Below are 20,728 nucleotides of genomic sequence, written 5' to 3'. Positions count from 1 at the left end.
CACGCGGCTGGCATTTGTTTCAAGCTTGGTTCAACAACACGAATAACCCCGGGTATGAGGTTGTCATGTACGCTGGTATTGCTTAACACACTCCTGTGCAAATTGTACATATGCAACAGTGGAGCAATATTTCTTCTGCCAGCCGCCAATGTTTGTCTCTCTTTTAATTGTGGCAATTACGACTGGAACGACTCCAAATAGTTTCTCTCCTTTTTCAAAGGCGAGATAAGAAATTCGACCAAAGTTCGAAATCACAACTAGGTAAGTTAAATTAAACAGCGAAATTAATTTCGCAAACTAAACATTAAAGGCAGTGGACACTGTTGGTAACTGTCAAAGACTAGCCTTCACAGTTGGTGCATCTCAACATATGCATAAAATAACAAACCTGTAAAAATTTCAGCTCAATCGGTCATCGAACTTGCAAGATATGAATGAAAGAAAAAACACCCTTGTCACACGAAGGTGTGTGCATTTAGATGGTTGATTTCGAGACCTCAAGTTCTAAATCTGAGGTCTCGAAATCAAATTCGTGGAAAATTACTTCTTTCTCGAAAACTATGGCATTTCAGAGGGTGCCGTTTCTCACAATGTTTTATACCATCAACCTCTCCCTATTACTCGTCACCAAGAAAGGCTTTATGCTAATAATTATTTTAAGTAATTACCAATAGTGTCCACTGCCTTTAAGAAATATAAATATAGGCCTACATATTATTGTTTGATCCCCACCTTACAAACCTTTGCCAAGGTATAACAAAACAATAAATTGTTGCAAGCTGTGCGTGAATAATATGTCCAACTGATGAGACACCGAAATTATAACCAGCCTTCTGCATACTGTGATTATCAAAACTGCGTTTACTCGTTTTTCGTCACGTTGACTTGAAATGGCATGGGCCATCTTGATCCCTGTAGTTGTGGGTCCTGAACGAGTAAGCTCTCTCCTCCCTCCACGCCGTCAATCTTAGCTAGCCGATACTCCTGAAGAAGACGACAGAAGGTGAGAAAGAGGAACGACTCGGCTTGGAATTCCCCGAGACATCTTCGGACACCCATACCGAATGGGATAAACTTCTCCGGGCGGCTGAACGAGCCGTCTTCACCGATGAACCGGTCTAAAAGAAGGGGGGAAACGAACGAACTGGATGTTATGATCAAGAGTTAGTACCACTTTAATTCAAGGGATTGTAGGCCTTATAAACGTCTGGTAATCACTCTTAAGAAATGTTTGACAGTAAAAAATCTTTGGTTAGAAGCCTACAGCAGCGTCTAGCATTTAAAGAATTATTTCCACTTCGAAATAATGTGGTTGTAGGGCCTTTCCCTAAACAAGCAGTTTTTTGTGGCCCAAAATTTGAATCTGAGAAAACGCTTCTCAGATCTCCTAAGGGTTCGTTCTTCTTGCGTGCACATATTATTATTATTATTCGCTCCGGATTTTCGGCAAAATCTTTAAAAAAAAAAGTATCAGAGATGAGCTTTAAAGATCTGGGTTTCGTTGCATCAGGAGCCGATTTGTTTTTCTGTCATGTTGTTTCTTCTCGCTTCATAGACGTTCTTAGAAAAGGGTTTCTTTCACTAATAGACCACGAAGGCGCGCGCACATTGTATGATACCATACTACCGTATAATGGTGTCAAAGTTTCACGTACCTGGGTTGAATTCCTCTGGTTTTGCGTAGTTCGTCTCGTCAAAATGAACCCCGTAGATATTATACAAGATGACGGTATCCTTAGGAATATCGAAATCCTCTACAAAATAGACACATGTTTTTGTTAATAAATAGGGTTGCACATTAATAAGAACTGACTATAGAGCGGGATTCGAACCAGTGATCTCCGGATTAACGTGTCAGCGCTCTACCAACTGAGCTACCTATAGCCCTATGGTTGGCGGTCTCCCTCAAAGTATCTTTGTTTGGGGTGCAAGTTAGACTTGATTCAAGTTCAAATCCCGTGCCATCCCCAGGAAACTACTGTTTTTGCGATGCTCTGCATTCCCAAACCTGTTCCACATGGGACCACATTTTGACGGCGAGCGCGCACTGTGCTGTATGCTACGTTAAAGTTGGGGTGATATGCTTAGGGACCTCTCACACGGGAATGGGACTTGAATCAAGTCTAGGTGCAAGTCGGAAGCCATTCAACCAACTACCGCTAGACAGGAGGGGAAAAGTGGGCTGGAGAGGATATTAAACAAAGGGCGCTATCAGAAGAAGTTTGTACACAGTTTTCCGTGTGGGGACAGAATCTCCTGCCACACCGCCCGTAAGGCCTACGTACTTTTGCCAAAGTTTTAAAAAACTTGCGGAGTGACGTTGCAAAATAAAGGTATGCTTCGTTAATATACGTACTCAGTTTGGTGTCTTCACGCGCCGAACGAGGTACACCCATCGGGGCTACGGAACCGAACCTCAGAACCTCCGAGAGGAACGCCTGCGTGTACGGCATGGCATCTCGATCGTCCAGTGACGGGAGGCGTTCGCTCCCGATGACCTCGGCAACCTCCTTGGCAACTTTAGCCTGGATGTCCGGGTACTCGGCAAGTAAGGCAAGCCCCCAGTAGGTAGTGGTCAGGTAACCGATGGAGCCTGTAGTATACAGTAGTGGGAAAAGTAAAATGTTAGTTACTTCACGGTCTATTTAGAGCGCCCGGTCATCTATTGCCGCCCCAACGGGACAACAGGGTCCTGACGTTGCCCTATAGCTACAGGTTTCTTCCAGACCTCTATCTATGCTGCTATGGAATGTGACACCGTAAGTGTTTGTTCATGTAAGACTTTAGTTATGAAGCTTTGAAAGTTGTCCACCTCAAAATGGACCCTCGGGAATAATTATCTGATGGGGGGTTTCCTCCCACATGTAAGACTGAAACTTCTGTTTCTTTTCGTCTCTCCATTTCTTGGATACTACAGTGAGTTTGCTTTTCTGAGAGTCGCTGGCTTCACAACCAACGAAATGAAATGATGAGGCAGAAATTAATTAATTTTTACGATTTGGCGTTTTACCTCTGAATGACGAAGCGATAACTATGGCTTTGGGGGGAATAATTCTCTGCGGTTTTCCTCCCACATCTAAAAGTGAAAACTTCTTTCCTTGTCTTCTCGCGGTTTTTTTGGGCTATACTCGAGTGAGTTAACTTTTCTGAGAGTCATTGGCTTCACAACCAGAATAAATGAAATGAAATGATGAGGTAGCAAATTAGGGCTCACTGTCTTGTGTGTTTTACCTCTGAATGACGAAGCAATAACTTGCACAACGTGTACATCCGTTAGGAACTCGTACTGCTCCTCTTTCTCAACAGCCTTCTGTGCTCGTATCAAGGCCCCACACAAATCAGTCAGCTCGTCTTCTGTAAACGAAATTCGACAATCGTTAAAGGCAGTGGACACTATCGGTAATTACTCAAAATAATTATAAGCATGAAACCTTACTTGGTAATGGGGAGCTGTTGATAGTATAAAACATTCTGAGAAACGGCTCCCTCTGAAGTAACGTAGTTTTCGAGACCTCAGATTTAGAATTTGAGATCTCGAAATCAAGCATCTGAAAGCACACAACTTCGTGTTACAAGAGTGTTTTTTTCTTTCATTGTTATCTCGCAACTTCGACGAACGATTGAGCTCAAATTTTCACAGGTTTGTTATTTTATGCATATGTTGAGATACACCAACTGTAAAGGCTAGTCTTTGACAATTACCTTTAGTGTACAATGTCTTTAAACTCTACCAAACTGATTTAAACAATAACCTGAACTTCCTTAGAAACAAATTGTTGACGATGATTGCTTTGAATCGCACGTAGGAACCGCCGTAGATAACAAAAAATAGCAGCAGAAAAGTTGAAGCTTAATCTCCATTATAGTGACCTTCAGAATTTGGCTGATGCAAACTGCTTTACCGCCAAAAATGGTACACATGCCGAAAATAGTTCTATAACGCTAAATGACAACACAAACAGGTATAACAGAAGCAGTCAAGTTTGCCGTCTTGGTCTGCCACTCTCCTAATTTCTTTCCACTTGACTGTTTTCTATGTCTTTTCACTTCTTTCCATTTGACTGCTTCTGTGATGACACCAGTAATATGATATGCATTTTGTGTTGTAATTTTAGCCTTCGAGGAAGACTCTGTTGTAGGCTCGAAACGCCAGGCCATTAAAGAGGAAGGGTAATGTCAAAATTCACTTTATGTGATAGTATCGGATTTTTCAATAAAATAGAGTCCCCCATGTGTGCGGGGAAAACATTCCAAGTCTATTTGTGTTAATACCTTCATTGTACATGTCACGGCGTTGAAGAAACTCAGTTGTGAGGATCTGCATGAACTTTCCCACAACGTTTATTACCTCGCTATTGGACGAGAGTGGGAGGTATTTGAGAAACGGGAAAATATCTGCAGGCATTCTCCTGCCAACGAGGTTTATGCTGCAGTCCACGCTCACTACCTGCACAAGATCACGGTGAAGTTTCTCATTCCTGCAAGAACGGAGAAGAAAGACAAGATATTGAACCAAGACAAATTGACTGTAGTGGGACTTGAACCAGCGACCTCCGGATTAATGTCCCGGCGTTCCACCAATATAGCTATTTGACGATCTCCATATGTTGCTAAATCTTGATTTGGGTGCCAGTCAGAAGCCCAGAAAAACAGATTTTCACAATGACTTTTGCGTGTTGTCAGTTAAGCCAACAATTTCACATAATGTGGTAGAAATTGTCTTGTGAAAAGGTGGCATTATACTAGCCGAATGGGAGAGGTTGATTTAGAACTGAAATCGTACCAGTAAAAACACAAGTTATACCGGTTTCTAAAAGAAAATTATGTTTTACTTTCTTTATCAAATTTCTTTTCTTCTTGCCGTGCCTGTATTTTCCCCCAATGCCCCCTCCCCGGCGGCCCCGGGTCGTACGCCTATATTGTATGAAATGCGGGGAAACCCACGGAGAAACCATCTAATCTTAAACTAAAATGTGACGGGCCATCGACATTGAGTTGCTTCAATAGCAGCAGAAAAGTTGAAGCTTAATCACCATTATAGTGACCTTCAGAATTTGGCTGATGCAAACTGCTTTACCGCCAAAAATGGTACACATGCCGAAAATAGTTCTATAACGCTAAATGACAACACAAACAGGTATAACAGAAGCAGTCAAGTTTGCCGTCTGGGTCTGCCACTGTCCTAATTTCTTTCCACTTGACTGTTTTCTATGTCTTTTCACTTCTTTCCATTTGACTGCTTCTGTGACACCAGTAATATACCCATGATTTGCATTTTGTGTTGTAATTTTAGCCTTCGAGGAAGACTCTGTTGTAGGCTCGGAACGTACGCCTTTATTGTATGAAATGCGGGAAAACCCACGGAGAAACCATCTAATCCGAAACTAAAATGTGACGGGCCATCGACATTGAGTTGCTTCAACACTTCCAGGTACATGAGTGTTGGGAGGGTGAACAAAAAGATGAAATTATTTTTTGTGATAATAATATTTTTGGCTTTTTGCTTTATAAGGGTCTACATTTTCATATTTCTTAAATGGAAACTTTTTTGATCTATAGAGATGAATATGAAAAATTGTTTCGGACCCTTTGGTTTCACTTGTGTACTTTTTCCCCATACAATGTTTGATGTTTTTTAAAATTAAAAACAGGCTGTTTGTCCATTACGGGTCATTTTCAGATGATTACATATAATTTTAGAAAAAAAAATGACACAAGTGTGTACATGAAGCTTGTTAGATGCTCTTTTCAGCCATGTATAAAACACAAAAAGTAAATATGTGTGTGTCCCCCCCCCCCCCAGTTTCAAAGAGCTCCATCACAAAACTACTTTTCTCACTCGGGTCCGAAGCACCATGTGACGAGGGTTCCCATGGCCATTATCTGCCCCAGGGCTATCCCATCTGCCGGTCCCTCCTGCTGCAAGAATGGTTCCACGTAGTCAGTGAACTGCTTGTTGGCTGAAACGTCAAGTTGTTTATTGCTGCTTACCTTCCTGTGTACAAAACATAGCCATTGGACCTTAATAATCTTGAAAACAAAGTCAGGACGTCTCATGTACATACCTGAAGCACAACTTCTTCATTTTTTTTTATTTATAGGATTTGAGGCATTGCATGGTGAGGTATCAATGTATATTTGGTTTGCGGTAACACCATGTGTGTATCTACTTGCCAGGTAGAGTTGTTCTTAGTCTCCTGACGATGACTAGAGCAAGCTAGTCGAAACGTTGAGACCAATTTCAGAACTGACTCCGCGGCAGTACAGTTAATTACGATCCTATAAGCTAAAGTAGTAGTCCAGTCTAATTTCTATACCATCCGCCCTGGTAATAGTTAAAAAGCAGGACAGTTCTTTTCAGAACTGAGAAGTCTCCCGAACCTCCGATTATCTACTCCACGGCAGTAGAATAAGGCAAGACAGTTCCCTAAGAACAACTCTACCTGGCAAGTAGATACACACATGGTGTTACCGCAAACCAAATACACATTTATTTTTGTTTGCAATAAAACATCGTTATTTGAAAAACAAAATACTTGTACAATTTACCTAGAAACGAGTGAATCCACCCATTTATATACAATATTTATCTACCCAGCGATTTTTCCTGCATGCGCGAAATATAGTCTCAACAAACTTTATGTCCTTTGTATTTTTCTCTTTAAAAAAAACAAGAATATCTACAAAACAAGGAGTGCAAATGACCCCCCTCTCTCTCTCGCCTTAAATATTCTGGTCTTAGCTAAAATAAATAAACAGAGCTTTATATTCTACAACCCGTTTCTGACGTTCCTGTGTTTGGATGGCCTGAGGTGATACATGGAATGTAAAAGGTGCGGGAAGATGTTCTGTCCCCCCAGGCTATCGTCTCTAAATTGCTGGTGTAGACCTTTCATCTGTTTGGCGTCATATGTTTACAAAAGAGCCACAGAGCTTGGACTTCAAACGACTTGAATTCAGCTCAAAAAGGAAAACATAAAAGCTCACATTTTTAAAAAGAAACTGTCCCGTAAAATGAGTATTGAGATTTTGTTTATAAATGATGAAATGGGGCGTACGTGAATTTCCCTTGTCATTTTAGACTACACCATGATTATTTTGCGTGGTGTAGAAAACTACAAGATTAACCTCGTGTTATATAAGTGTTATTAATTATTACAATGAGCGGAATGCTTAAGATTACTCCTTCTGTAAAGACGGTCTAAAAAGGTAAAAAGGATCACTTTTAGCATGGAGGGAGTTCCTCCGTGCTTTTATAGAGCAAAGACCGGTCCTTGGTAGTTTATATATAAGACGGACCACAATCGTTTCCTCCTCATCGAATACTCTACTCAAGCAGCCACCCAAAACGAACGTCCGAAAAAATTATACCATGACTTTCTTGTGGAGGGCTGTAATGTTTTTTTGGGGGAAATGGGTAGGCTGGTAAATTATTGGTAGAGGCACCCTGCCTCCAAGGGGTTCGTCTGATCATCATGCTGACAGTGAATAACGTCTGTTTTAACGATAATAACACAACCAAAGCGTAGACTTGTGGACAAGTCGTTAAGGTCTATCGCGGTGATAGCGAAACGGCTCACGTTATATACCGCAACCATTCCGCGAGACTGCCGGTGTCCCAGTCCGCCGGAGATACCGTCCCCCTTATGGAAAATTAAAGGAGCACGTTGCCTTGGATCGGTCGAGTTGGTCTTCGAAAAGCATTTGTAACCGTTTGTTAGTAAATGCAAATGGTTAGATAGATAATTTAAAAGTAGAATATAATGATCCACACAAACATGCCTCGGAATTGCACGGTTTCCCTTTTACGTCGCGAGGCACGGTCGGCAATTTATGGGAGTCCAAAATTTAACTCCCATCAATGGCCGACTGTGTTAGTCGACGATGTAAAAGGAAAACCACGCCATTTCGAGGGCTATTTGTGTAGATCATTGTATCCTACTTTTACAACATCTTTCCAATCATATGCATTTATAACAAACGGTTACAAACCCTTTTTATCGACCAATTCGTCCGATCCAAGGCAACGTGTTCCTTTAATAACGTGGGGCTGTAGGTTCATTTATACCGTACATTGCAATGCATTGATTGTACCCATAGAGCTATAAAGATTTAGCTCTACATGGTTGTACTATATACTAAATATTTGTCTGTCCATAGGCAAGGGTAAAAGCATTCGCTTCACCTTATACCTCAATGTTGTCTCTTTATATTGTTACTTATTACTGAACCATTGAGTACCCCATAATATATTGCTTGGGTTATTCTGACATAAATGTGCGTTATCGTCAAATAAAGGGGGGGGGGGGGAGGAGCGCGAAGTGTCTGCTGCAGCGCTTGGTGACCCCGTGACCTCAAAAGGCCAGTAAATTGTGCCAAGTCATTATTGATGATCAAAAGGCTATACGGACCACTAACTTTCACTGCCATGATCTTTTGTACGGTTATGCCTCTAAACGACCATGGTCTCTTTTCTGTGAACGAGTTTTGACAGATAATTTGTGCCAACCAAACAAAAACATACACAAACCTTTGAAATGCCCCAAAGAGCACCAAATTCGCCAATCATTTAGCACTATTCCTCCATGCACTGACCCACAGTCAGTTTCCCTTGTGGTTTATTATTTGAAAATAAATGAAACTTGCAAAATTGTTTATACATGATGGACGTGCCACTGAGATAATTTCATGATTCAGACAACGAGAGAATATCAACAAATTATCTGTTTAATATTGGAAACTACATGTTATGGTCAAATTGGCCAATAATACAATCCTATTGGTTTTGGAGTTAAACATAACTTAAGGCCACGGTCCAAAGTTAGGACGAGTTCTTTGCGTCGAGATAAGCCTCGTCTAAACCCTTTGTGAAACTCACCCCTGGCATCTTTAAATAGGACTATAAAATCATTAATGATATAAAACAAAATGGAACCTACTTGAAACAATTGAGGGCGTATTCTCGATGTAGGACCCACGTTGGACAATAGTTGGTGTAGGCCAGATCGCGATAATCCTCGCTAAAAATATCCGCTAAAAAGAAAATGTTTAGGTGGAATAAATATGTGACGTAATCTTTTATTACAAAAAGAGTGACGCCATTCTCCAGGGATTCTTTGGCATGCAAATACTATATTTGTCAATTGCCTTTCTGAGGTCTGGTGGACACTGTTTGGTTTGGGTGTACACAGACATCCAAACCAACGAACAACGAACATGAAAGAAACACCGATGGAAAGATTATAACGTCACTGCAAGTTTATCCAATGAAATCACTGATTTTGTAACACCAACACCTGTCTTGCGGATAAAGACAGGGGACCAGACTAGGGCTAATGTCACTTACTTGAATAGTAGTGTGGTCTGTCCGCCAGTGCCAGCGATGGATTAGCCATGCCTTCGTGGATAACCTCGTAGCTGTTTAACACCACGTACCATTTCGTACCCAGCTTGATGGAGAAAACATCGCCGTAGATCTTGCTCATTTCCACCATCAATACCCACAGCGGTGTCCCTTCTTTGGTAATATCTGAAACAAAACAATACAATGTAAGACATTCTAACTTGATTGTTTGGTTCAAGCTATATATTCAAGAAATAAATGGTCTCCAACAGGACAATGCAACTGTTGAATCCCTGAGTCTCAGCATGGAGAAAGACCTCCACGTTAAGATTGAACTACGTGGAGGTTGGTTAGATGCAAAGTATTTTGTTTTTAATCGTTGAACATTTCATATCGCCTAAATTCCGGAGCGAATAATGTCCACGCCACGGAAGAAATCTCCCTAATACTATAGGAATACATGATTACGCTTTCAAATTGTGTGCCGTAAAAACTGATATCTTTTCCAAAGTGAAATGTTTCCTCAACGCTGTATATTTTAGAAACCTGGTGAAGGCTCTTAATCAAAAGTGGTTACCATTCAGAGTGATTACCAATAGGAGACTTTCCAACGCTAGGTGGCAGCAGACATACCGGGTAAACTTCCATTGTTTACGTAGTTCTGAACATGCGCATAATTCTGAGAACGATGGATTTACCCGGTAAGTCTGCTGCCCTCTATCGTCCCAGAAAGTCTCCCATTCCTTCCCTTCTTTTCTGCTCTGTGAAATGTTCGTTTTGTCGCCATTTATTGAGTTTCCTTAGGCCATTGTGAATGTTTCTTTTGTGTACTTTCTTCTTTTTCCCATGTACATTTGTATTGGGCCTCGGCTTTATACTTTAGTGCGGTTTCTTATTCAGCTTTGTGCTGCCAATTTAGGGGAGGTTTTTAATATGCGATTAAATGAAGTGAACAAAAGAATGGGAGACTTTCTGGGACGATAGAGGGCAGCAGACTTACCGGGTAAATCCATTGTTCTCAGAATTATGCGCATGTTCAGAACTACGTAAACAATGGAAATTTACCCGGTATGTCTGCTGCCGCCTAGCGTTGGAAAGTCTCCTATTGACGTCTACAGTGGAGGGAAAAATGAATGTGAAAGTTAACACACACCGAGTTGAATCATCACAAACTAGGGTGCGGTTGTGATAGCCTTTGGGACCTTTAGTAATTGGGATCAAACATAATACCACTTAGTTGGTTACACCACTATGTCCATACATCCCTTGTTTCGAGTTTCGACACCCATCGTGACCATTTAGCCCTAACCATAACCATAACCATAGCCTTTTATCGTCGGTGGTTTCGGAACATAGGGTTGCCGGAACATACAGAGGTGTCCGAATCTTTCACCCTTTAGTTACCAGTGTATATTCACTTCTCTAAAAGAGTTTTTCATTCCCCAAAAGTTTTGTCGCTTGAAAGGAAAATGTTAGTTTAAAAAGCAAACAGTGCAAGTATAAAGTAATGAACGCGGATTGAAACTTCAAAACAGCATGCACTTCTCGATGCCTTTACAAATTCGCAAGGATGGGGATTTAACCACCTTAAAGGCAGTGGACACTATTGGTAATTACTAAAAATAATTATGAGCATTAAACCCTTCTTGGTGACGAGTAATGGGGAGAGGTCTTTTTTCGTTCATTATTATCTCGCAACTTCGATGACCGATTTTCACAGGTTTGTTATTGTATGCATATTGTTGAGATACACCAACTGTGAAGGCTAATCTTTGACAATTACCAATAGTGTCCACTGCCTTTCACACAAACTGCACTGAGTAACACACTGAGAAATCCAAGAAAATTTACCCAGCAATTGAAGGATAAGGGGTCATTCAGAATGTCAGTGTTAAAAAGTTTCGAAAGTTTACCCACTCCACATACACTGAATAACTAAGTAAAGAACCAGTATTTCAGTATGGAAAGGTTTGCGGTAACACCATGTTTATATATAATGACTATCCGCATGAGTTGGGGTGGTTCTGAAAAGAACCGTTGGTTTCAACTCGACGTTTCGATCAATCGTCTTCTGGATCAGCCTCTGACCGAAACATCGATTTGAAACCATCGGTTCTTTTCAGAACTACCCCATGCAACTCATTAGAGATAGTCATTACATGGTGTTACCGCGAACCTTTCCATATCGTATTTCCACCTTGCATAGTTTCAAACCCTACAGATATTTCAGATCAAAGGTCACCAACATCTTTTTTGAACACTCACCTTTAATGTTGCCAACGAACGGAAGAGTCGCCGGTCCGGGTGGAAATCCTGACGGGCGCCGAGAGTTAAACACACCCATGACTATGAAAGACAGTCCGGCAAACATCATCACCGGCACTACGCTGCCCATAAGGCCAACCTCAGCTATCAAGCCCAGCATGTTTTCCACTAGGAATCACCACTGACGAGAAAAATCACTGAGGGGAATTCTTGCCAAATCCTATACAGTAAAAAGGGTCTCACACCGGTAAATACTTGTTTTCAAAATGAAAAAAGGAGTGATGTTGATTGATAAGATCAAATCTTAGATGTCAAGCTATGGGACTGCCCTGTGTGATCTTCTTCATGTACATGTACATAGTGTTTGTCGGGTGTATTTATAGTGACCATGCTCTCTAAACGACCATAGATACGATACGACACACAGCAGAGATCTGGTGGTGCGTTTTACTAGAACACTGTCAAACCCATGAGGTTAAACCATTAAACCATGGTGCAAACCATAGAGGAAGCTTTCGAACGTACCGTGGGCAGACAGGGTCGACCCGGGGAAGCTAATTGAAGGCACCCATAGGCAATAATGTGTGTTTTTTTCTTTCATTATTCTCTTGCAACCTCGATAACCAGTTGAGTACAAAATTCACAGATCTGTTATTTTATGCATAATTATGTTGGGATACACCAGTCAGAACACTGGTATTTGACCTTTCCATCAGTGCCTTTAAAGGGAATGTACACGTTTGGTAATAACTCAAAACAAATACTGGCTGAAAAACTGACTTGGTAATGAGCATTCGAGAGCTGTTGATAGTATAACACATTGTGAGAAACGGTTCCCTCTGAAGTAGCATAGATTTTGAGAAAGGGGTAATTTCTCACTAAAATAATAAAGTCTTGTATTCCTGTCTGCAAGCACCACATTCGTCCAACAAGGGTGTTTTTCCTTTCATCATTTTCTCACAACTTCGATGACCATTGGGCTCAAATTTTCACAGGTTTGTTATTTTAAGCTTATGTTGAGATACACCTAGTGAGAAGACTGGTCTTTGACAACTACCAAAGGTGTCCAGTGCCTTTAAGTATACATTGCTTGCAACGATATCGCGTCCTATTGTTTTGATAAGTTTTACAAAATGTTTTCTGTGAAAACAGAAGCGTTCGTGTTATCGTGCAAGCCTGCATCGTGATATCTTTCAAGTTACAAAGTCATTTTTCAACAGTTGAACAAATCACTTTAATGACCAACTTTAGTAAACTACAGATTCGTAGTCTATGGGTGCGTTGCTCCATGGTTCGTTGAGCTTCCCTGGGTCGACCCCGGTGTGTGGCGTTTTTTTTCCAGGACGAACGTGTGCAGATAATTACCCACGTTCGTCCTAGAAAAAAAACCGCCACACACCGGGGTCGACCCAGGGGAGCTACACGAACGCACCCATTGAGAGTGACGCCATGTTTAACCTCTTGCACAGGTAGGCATATAGGACTAGGGTCCCGTGGATAGTAAGAAAAGAAAACATTGCACCCACCATCAACTAATCCAACAATCTAATGAGGCTTAACAATAAATACCAAGACAAAACCAACACAGAGGGGAGGTATGCCTACTATGCTTCAAAGGCAAGATTACCGGCAAATTTCAATGACTTTATCTTGGATGTGAAGAAGCAGTGATTCTGGCGACACAATGCATATACTCTAAACATTGGATTAAGTTGTCTACTTCCATATGCGTAAGAAGTCAACAGATGAGTTTTATATCTCGTTACTTATCAAGAAGCCTTCAAATCATGACTGAAGATAACCACACCGGGCCGAACCCCTTCTCTTTGTGTGTATACTCATCAAGGAACGATTGCATCCAGCAATTTTTCACAGCAAAAAAAAAAAGAGACTGAACCTATTTTGTGAAAACTGAATGCCAATTGACATTGAGTAGCAAGTGATGATTTTTAGTAGGAACTGAAAAAATTTGTGTAGCAATTTGCTGCTACTACACAATGGAAATCGCTCGCTATTCTGCCGGTGCGTTGACAGTTTTTATATTTTTTAACAACACACGTTAATATTATGTTATTAATATTATTCCAAATTATAATTCTAAATTAAATTCTGGCAATATACATGTAGTACATTCTTAGTGTTATAAAGTACAGAACAAATCGTGACGTTCCTAGTAAAATCACAAAATTAATACTCTAACACGTCATAATAAATTAAAAAAACGAAAACAAACGACTTGTGGTTCCTTTAAAACATCGTCTGCAGTCGAAATGTTTGGGTGACTCACATGTCACTTCCTTTAGTTGCACACAGAAGAAATGTCAAGCCATATCAATCGCCTAAACAGAAACTCTCCTTGCAAACTGGAACTAAACTCAAACATATTGCATGCAAATTGCAATGACCAAGAAGAATACTACCTTTAGTTCTGCCAGACACCTAGTCTTTTCACTCATTCCGTAGTAACTCAGCCTGATGAGATATAACAAAATTATAAATAGTCAGCTGCCGCAAACTGAGCATGTCTCTAGTATGATTGAACCTGCAGACCATTCACTCGGTACACTTGTTTTGTTAGCTGTTTTGTCACTGCCCACTCCCTGGAGACACTATGGGAGTTTACGTACGAACCCAGGATGTTAGTCTTGGTACAAGACGTTGCTGTTCATTATCACTCAGCTACCGCGATCGCCCCCGCTCGCATTTTTTCCCTGTTGTATAGAATTGCCATCCTCCAAAAATGTTCCATATTTTAAGTATTCCCTTTTTAATCGATTGAGAAGACAACAACAATCCCCATCAAAAAGCACTACGACAGTGGCAGAAACAAAAATGGGGGAAGAAAGTATAGTTTCTTCCTCTTTTGCACGAACCATGGAGGTAGAAACAGCCACTAACTATCGAACGATCACAACTTGTCTATGTTGAGTGTGCACACATGCGTATAAGCCCTACTCAGCAAGAACGTCTTGAAACAAAGACTAACAGGATATACGCGTCATTCCAGAACTCGCTTGCCACTACCCCGACCCACTATCAGCAAGAAATGTGTCAAGGTAAAGAGAACAAAACAGTTGGTTTCATTTGGACGAATCGAATAGAAAGAAAGCATCAGTCCCCCCCCCCCGGCGGCAGTTGCAGAAAATGTTAAAGCAGTTTGAAGAAATTGGACCCTGTCTGGATAGGTCTACTGCATGCATGGGTTCATACAATTCAGTGTTGCTTGATCGAGGCACTCTGTTTAACACCATGGTCGAGTGGATTTCAAATCAGGAAATAACGAGGCGTACATAAGGGTCGAGAGTTTTTAGCACACGGATAATGTGTAAGTTTAAAGAGAATGGGAGACTTTCTGGGACGATAGAGGGCAGCAGACTTACCGGGTAAATCCATTGTTCTCGGAATTATGCGCATGTTCAGAACTACGTAAACAATGGAAATTTACCCGGTATGTCTGCTGCCACCTAGCGTTGGAAAGTCTCCTATTGGTTTTAATAAATTAGTGTCAATAAAATCTTACATGGTTAGATGCGGTGCAGCTTTCAAACAGTATTTATAACCATTTTGAGAATCATTTCATTTTATGGAAAACAATAGTTTCAATAGCCCCTAAAAAGGCATTTTTTAAACCGTTTCTCACAATGTTTTATACTATCAACAGCTCTCATTTGCTCGTTACCAAGTAAACGCTAACAATTATTATGAGCAATAACCAATAGTGTCCAGTGCCTTTAAAAAGGGGCACTGACACACACACAGAACACCATTACCATAGTCCAAGGGTAGTCACGATCTGTAGGCCTACAACAAACGGCCATAACCGTTTGGCCCATTATCCTTCATGTTATGGATTCAAAATAATGTCTAAATATCGAACATTCTGGTTTTGGTCTTGTGTGTCAGTGCACAATCTCCGCGGTAATAAGATGAACATGCAGGCGCTTATATCCCCAAGCGTGTAATCTGCACCTTTTTTTGAGGGGGGGGGGGTATTTATACATCTGTATTGTCTGATTAGTGTCGTCATAGTTATGTTCGTAAGCGCAGAACTCGTTGGTAAGCGGAGCCATAAAATTGGGCCCAGCACTGTACTAGTTCCTTCCACCACACTGCGTGACCTCATTCGGTCAAGGTCACAGCTAGCGTTTCCTGAAGTGACAGACCATGGACAGATTATAAAGCACTTTCATTCGGCATCAAAAGAATAGGACAAAGGCTCTGTGCTTGCTCTATGAGTATGATCAAAGTAAAGTACGTGGTTGATAGAAATATGAATAGGATTTGAAACTTTGCACGGTGGAAATACGATATGGAAAGGTGTGCGGGAACACCATTTGCGGTAACACCAATTGTTCTTTTCAGAACCACCCCAGCTCATAAGAGATAGTCATTACCTGGTGTTACTGCAAACCTTTCTATATAGAAATATGAAGCTATAGACTTTCCCCAAATACAATAAAAGCCTGTTTGTTTTGTTCTTGCTTCACAAAAATGTTAATTGAATACTGTGTATGCGGGTCGCTGTTATGTTGTTCATTCATTGGTTATACGCTGTAGGGTTTATTTGCTCAGTAACCGCATTTTTCTTTCATTACGAAACTGTATATATAGTTTGTATAGTGACTGACATCGTATGGTGCTCCTTTGGCGAGATTTGGCAGGCTAGGCAGGAAACCAAAACTTCGAAAACGAATAATAGTAGTCACCATGTCAGAGTAAAACACACGTGCGATGAGTTCCCAACTACAGCTAGAAAACTGCACTCTACGATAAAATTGTCCATGACATACACTTGATTGCTAATTTCTTGTCAATTCGCCAACTCGAAACCGAGACACACGCATGTGAAAGCACTCTAAATATGTAAGATGCGTTACTACATTCGTATGATGTAGTAGATGCGTTACTATATTCGTATGATGTAGTAGATGCGTTACTATATTCGTATGATGTAGTAGATGCGTTACTATATTCGTATGATGTAGTAGATGCGTTACTATATTCGTATGATGTTAGTAGATGCGTTACTATATTCGTATGATGTAGTAGATGCGTTACTATATTCGTATGATGTAGTAGATGCGTTACTATATTCGTATGATGTTAGTAGATGCGTTACTATATTCGTATGATGTTAGTAGATGCGTTACTATATTCGTATGATGTAGTAGATACGTTACTATATTCGTATGATGTAGTAGATGCGTTACTATATTCGTATGATGTAGTTAAAGTTACATGGCATAGTACCGCAAACAAAATGGCATCAAACAAACAAACAAACAAACAAACAAACAAAAACAAAAAACAACAAACAAACTAACAAACAAACAAACAAACAAACAAACAAACAGACAGACAGACAGACAGACAAACAAACAAACAACTAGAATTTAGTGTTTGTAGAAACAAACACAAGGTGTTCGGATATCGTCAGGGTCAGTGTTTGAGTCAATGAAATAAGCTCGTCAAATAGATCGTCAAAATGCAAAGGTTTTTTTTTCTCGATGTGTATTATGGTAATTTAGCATCAGAAAGGCCGTTGCTCGAAGAAACAACTAACAATTAAAGGAACACGTTCCCTTATGGGGTGCCAAGTGTAGACTTATTGTTTAACGCAACTATTTACAACTGATTCATTATTTAATATATCATTTATTATTTAACCATTATTTAATCTTTGTTTACAAATAATCAGTTTTTCACAACACAATTATTTATATATATAGTCGTATGAAATCTTTCACTATATATAAATAATCCTAATATACACAATTTCATTATTTATAAATAATGTAGACGGATATTGGCCAACCGTGTGAGTCGATGAGGTAAAAGGAAAACCACGCAATTTCGAGTGATACTTGTGTGGATCATTATATTCTACTTTTAAAATCTTTTTAATCATATGCATTTTTTAACAAACGGTTACAAACGCTTTTCAGCGACCAACTCGACCGATCCAAGGCAACGTGTTCCTTTCAATGGAGAGCTAACATTTGTTTTCGTAATGTCAAAAGTTGCACTAATAGTTGCTAGCTCATAAACGACATTAACAAAACATTTACACCGGCTGTTGGAACCCTGGATTAATTAATAACGTTCCAAACATGAATAATTCACCAGTACAAACTATAAAGTGCAAATTTTACCATGTGACCTTTACTGATGTGGACTCCAGTTAAAATCTAGGGACGGAGCCTTGCATCGTGTAGATTGGTTGTTCAGACCCTACGTGATTGTTTGGGGCTTCCCTCTACCAGGGTTGCGCACCACATCTTAAACTGATATTTATTTACTCCTTTGCCACAAAAGTATCTTCGGGTTTATGGTTCTTTCGACAAAGACGAATAAAGAACAAAAACATGTTGCGTTTCTTAGCGACCATTGTAATATTGACAAGCTGTATAGGGGACATGTCATCAGCGCAAGAAACAAATTTGATTTATTGTTTTAAGTGCTGCTCAAGCATTATATGAAACGGCCGGCGCAGATATCTAGTGATTTTCAACACACTGAACAGCAAAGTGGATGCATGTCGGAAAAATGATTCCAGCAATTTTCCAGGCATTGTAAGTAAGCATGGAAAAAGCGGTACGGTCCGTGCTTATCCCGAACGCTTCCAAAAAGTATGGGAAACGTTGGGCGCATTTCCGAGCCGATTGCAAAAGATGAAAAATGATGGGCACAGATCAAAGCCGTTTTCATGCAGTGGTGCACAATTCAGGCCGTTTCGAGACTCCTTAACTTTTGAATTCGGTCGGTGTAATTACGCTTGTCGAAATGATCTTTGAACAAAATGTCAGAAAACGTAGGGGATAAAGAAATAGCTTAGCTCTTGGCCCATATCGTAGGAATTTGTTTTTACTAAAACAGCAACTTTTGCACATGCAGGGGAAGTGTCCGACCAAAGAGCTACAAGAAAGAGCAAACATTACGACTCGATGACACGTGGTTCAGGAGATATATCTTTGGTTAACTATAAGCATTGAATTCGCGTGACCTGACATTTAATTATGTCATGCTAAAAAAAATGAACGAAAATTATAATTAGGTCTCCGTTCTACAAACTGGAGTTAATTCGAATTTCATCTTGCACTGCTGTTTGACATAATTATTCCACTTACTGCAAGTACTTATTTGTACTTTTCAGATTGATATGAAAGATAAGATTATTAAAATGTTCACCTTAGTTTGTATTTGTGAATTACTCATGTTTGGAGCATTGTTAAGGTTCCAACAGCCGGTGTGGACGTTTTTGTATTGTCATTTATGAGCTAGCAACTATTAGCTCCCCATTTAACTGTTTACATCTGTTTTCATAAATATACAAGTCATTAAAAAACAATTATTAAGTTGAGGACTTTTATATTTATGAAAACAGATGTAAACAGTTAAATGGGGAGTTAATATTATTTGTAATGTCAAAAGTTGTACTAATAGTTGCTAGACCATAAAAGACAGTAAAAAACGTCCACATCGGCTGTTGGAACCCTTGATAATGCTCCAAACATGAATAATTCACAAATACAAACCAAGGTGAAAATTTTAGCATGTGAACTTTTAGTGCACCCCAGTTAAAATCTAGGGACGAAGGCTTGAATCGTGTGGATTGGTTGTTCAGACCCTACGTGATTGTTTGGGGTTTCCCTCTATAATGGTTGCCTACCACATCTAAAAACTGACATTTCTTAACCACTTCACGAGTATCTTCAGGTATATGGCTCTTTCGAAAAAGATTTATAAAGAATTTTTTTACATGTAGTGGTTGTCTATTTACAAACACTTGTTCGGTTTACACATCTAATTTTTTAACTCAAAACTTAACCCCTTTAATCCTAACACAATGTGTTTTATAAAATTGGTGGGATTTGAACCTACAAGGTTTGCACTGCTGGAGCAGATCTCTTACTGCTGCTAGAGCAGGGCCCAATTTAATAGAGCTGCTTAACGGTCGATTTTATGCTTACTGGGCGCACCTAGCAATTTTTTCATTTCATAACCTTGCTTAAGACAAGTCAAAACAAGGTCAAGAGAAGGTCACCAACATCTCCATTTTTATGAAGTACGTAAAGCTCTTTCGTATGATGTAAAGATTGACAAAATAGCTTTTGTGGTTGAGGAAATATGAACTTATTAAATACTGACGACTGTAGAAGAGACTAACTTATTGAAAGAGGGAAATGTATTTTTGAAAACGCCTTGAACGCGACTATACACAAGCATTAATGTGTACATTTCAGCCTAAAAGCCAGTAGTTAACGCCTTTTTCAAAGCATTCAAAGCATTCTAAAGGCACTACATACGTACGTAAAGCCCTTTCATATGATGTAGATTGTCAAAATAGCTTTTGTGGAGAACTGGAGAAGAGACTAACTAACCGGAAGGAAAATGTTTGTTGAAAACGCCTTGAAAACAAGGGGTCATGTCTGTGAGGCGTTTACGGAGTTTTCTAATGACCTTTCCGATGGTGTAGTGATTGTAAAAATCCCTCATGTAGATCAAAAGTTAAGATTTTTGGTTATTGTCTACCTGTGTGCAAAGTTTCAACTTAATGCAAGCTTCGCAGCTATGCTTTTTCTTGCGGACAATCGACGAGAAGAAGAATAAAAAAAAATAAAAAAAACGAACAAAATCAAAGAGTTATTCGGGCTGTTGCCCGAACACCTAAACAGACAAAACAAGAAACATAACCCTACCTTGTTGATGCTCAGAGCTCAGAGTGTCTTCTGACCAGAGGCCCGGTCTCTCGGGTTGAACTGCCTTTGTATTGGCCGTATACTCCACTTTCAATGTTTGGGAACGATATTGTCCCATTCCTCTACATGAATAGCTGTGCCACTTCATAAGCGGTAGACTTGGTTTCAAGTCTGCGATCGTGGTTTTTGTAGTCTACCCGATAGCCAATACATTATTGGCTGAAATAGCGCCCTTTTGTATTAAAGGCAGTGGACACTATCTGTAATTAATCAAATTAATTATCATCACAAAACCTTTCTTTATTACCAGTAATGGGGAGAGGTTTTTAGTATGAAACATTGTGAGAAACAGCTCCCTCTGAAGTGACTTAGTTTTCGAGAAAGAAGTAATTTTCCACGAATTTGATTTCGAGACCTCAAG

The 20,728-nt window shown here is 40.0% G+C and overlaps 1 protein-coding gene across 2 annotated transcripts; it reads right to left on the bottom strand.

The window, feature by feature from the left end:
* Nucleotides 1-644: 644 nt before the first annotated feature.
* On the bottom strand, nucleotides 645-20,408 carry LOC117303580 (cytochrome P450 2W1-like). 2 transcript variants are annotated; one of them, XM_033787780.1, is made up of 11 exons: nucleotides 20,308-20,408; nucleotides 14,029-14,080; nucleotides 11,609-11,828; nucleotides 9,347-9,529; nucleotides 8,940-9,033; nucleotides 5,840-5,995; nucleotides 4,273-4,478; nucleotides 3,232-3,354; nucleotides 2,357-2,593; nucleotides 1,656-1,754; nucleotides 645-1,118 (listed from the first exon to the last, which is right to left on the bottom strand). In XM_033787780.1, exons 3-11 carry the CDS (start codon nucleotides 11,766-11,768, stop codon nucleotides 862-864), a joined length of 1,515 nt encoding a protein of 504 aa, XP_033643671.1. In that variant the 5' UTR covers nucleotides 11,769-11,828; nucleotides 14,029-14,080; nucleotides 20,308-20,408; the 3' UTR covers nucleotides 645-861. The 2 variants fall into 2 exon arrangements, with proteins under 2 accessions (XP_033643671.1, XP_033643672.1); XM_033787781.1 differs by lacking the exon at nucleotides 14,029-14,080 and having other exon boundaries at nucleotides 20,308-20,407.
* Nucleotides 20,409-20,728: the final 320 nt, after the last annotated feature.

The sequence above is a fragment of the Asterias rubens genome, chromosome 20, assembly GCF_902459465.1.
Source record: "Asterias rubens chromosome 20, eAstRub1.3, whole genome shotgun sequence".
Lineage (NCBI taxonomy): Eukaryota > Metazoa > Echinodermata > Asteroidea > Forcipulatida > Asteriidae > Asterias > Asterias rubens.
This window is presented reverse-complemented; position numbering and strand designations above follow the sequence as displayed.

Coding starts and splice junctions, on each gene's coding strand:
- LOC117303580 (XM_033787780.1), bottom strand. CDS start 11,768: ATGCTGGGCTTGATAGCTGAGGTTGGCCTTATGGGCAGCGTAGTGCCG. Junction 9,034..9,346: donor CAGACCACACTACTATTCAA/GTAAGTGACATT, acceptor TTTTCTTTTTAG/CGGATATTTTTAGCGAGGAT. Junction 1,755..2,356: donor GCGTGAAGACACCAAACTGA/GTACGTATATTA, acceptor TCTATTTTGTAG/AGGATTTCGATATTCCTAAG.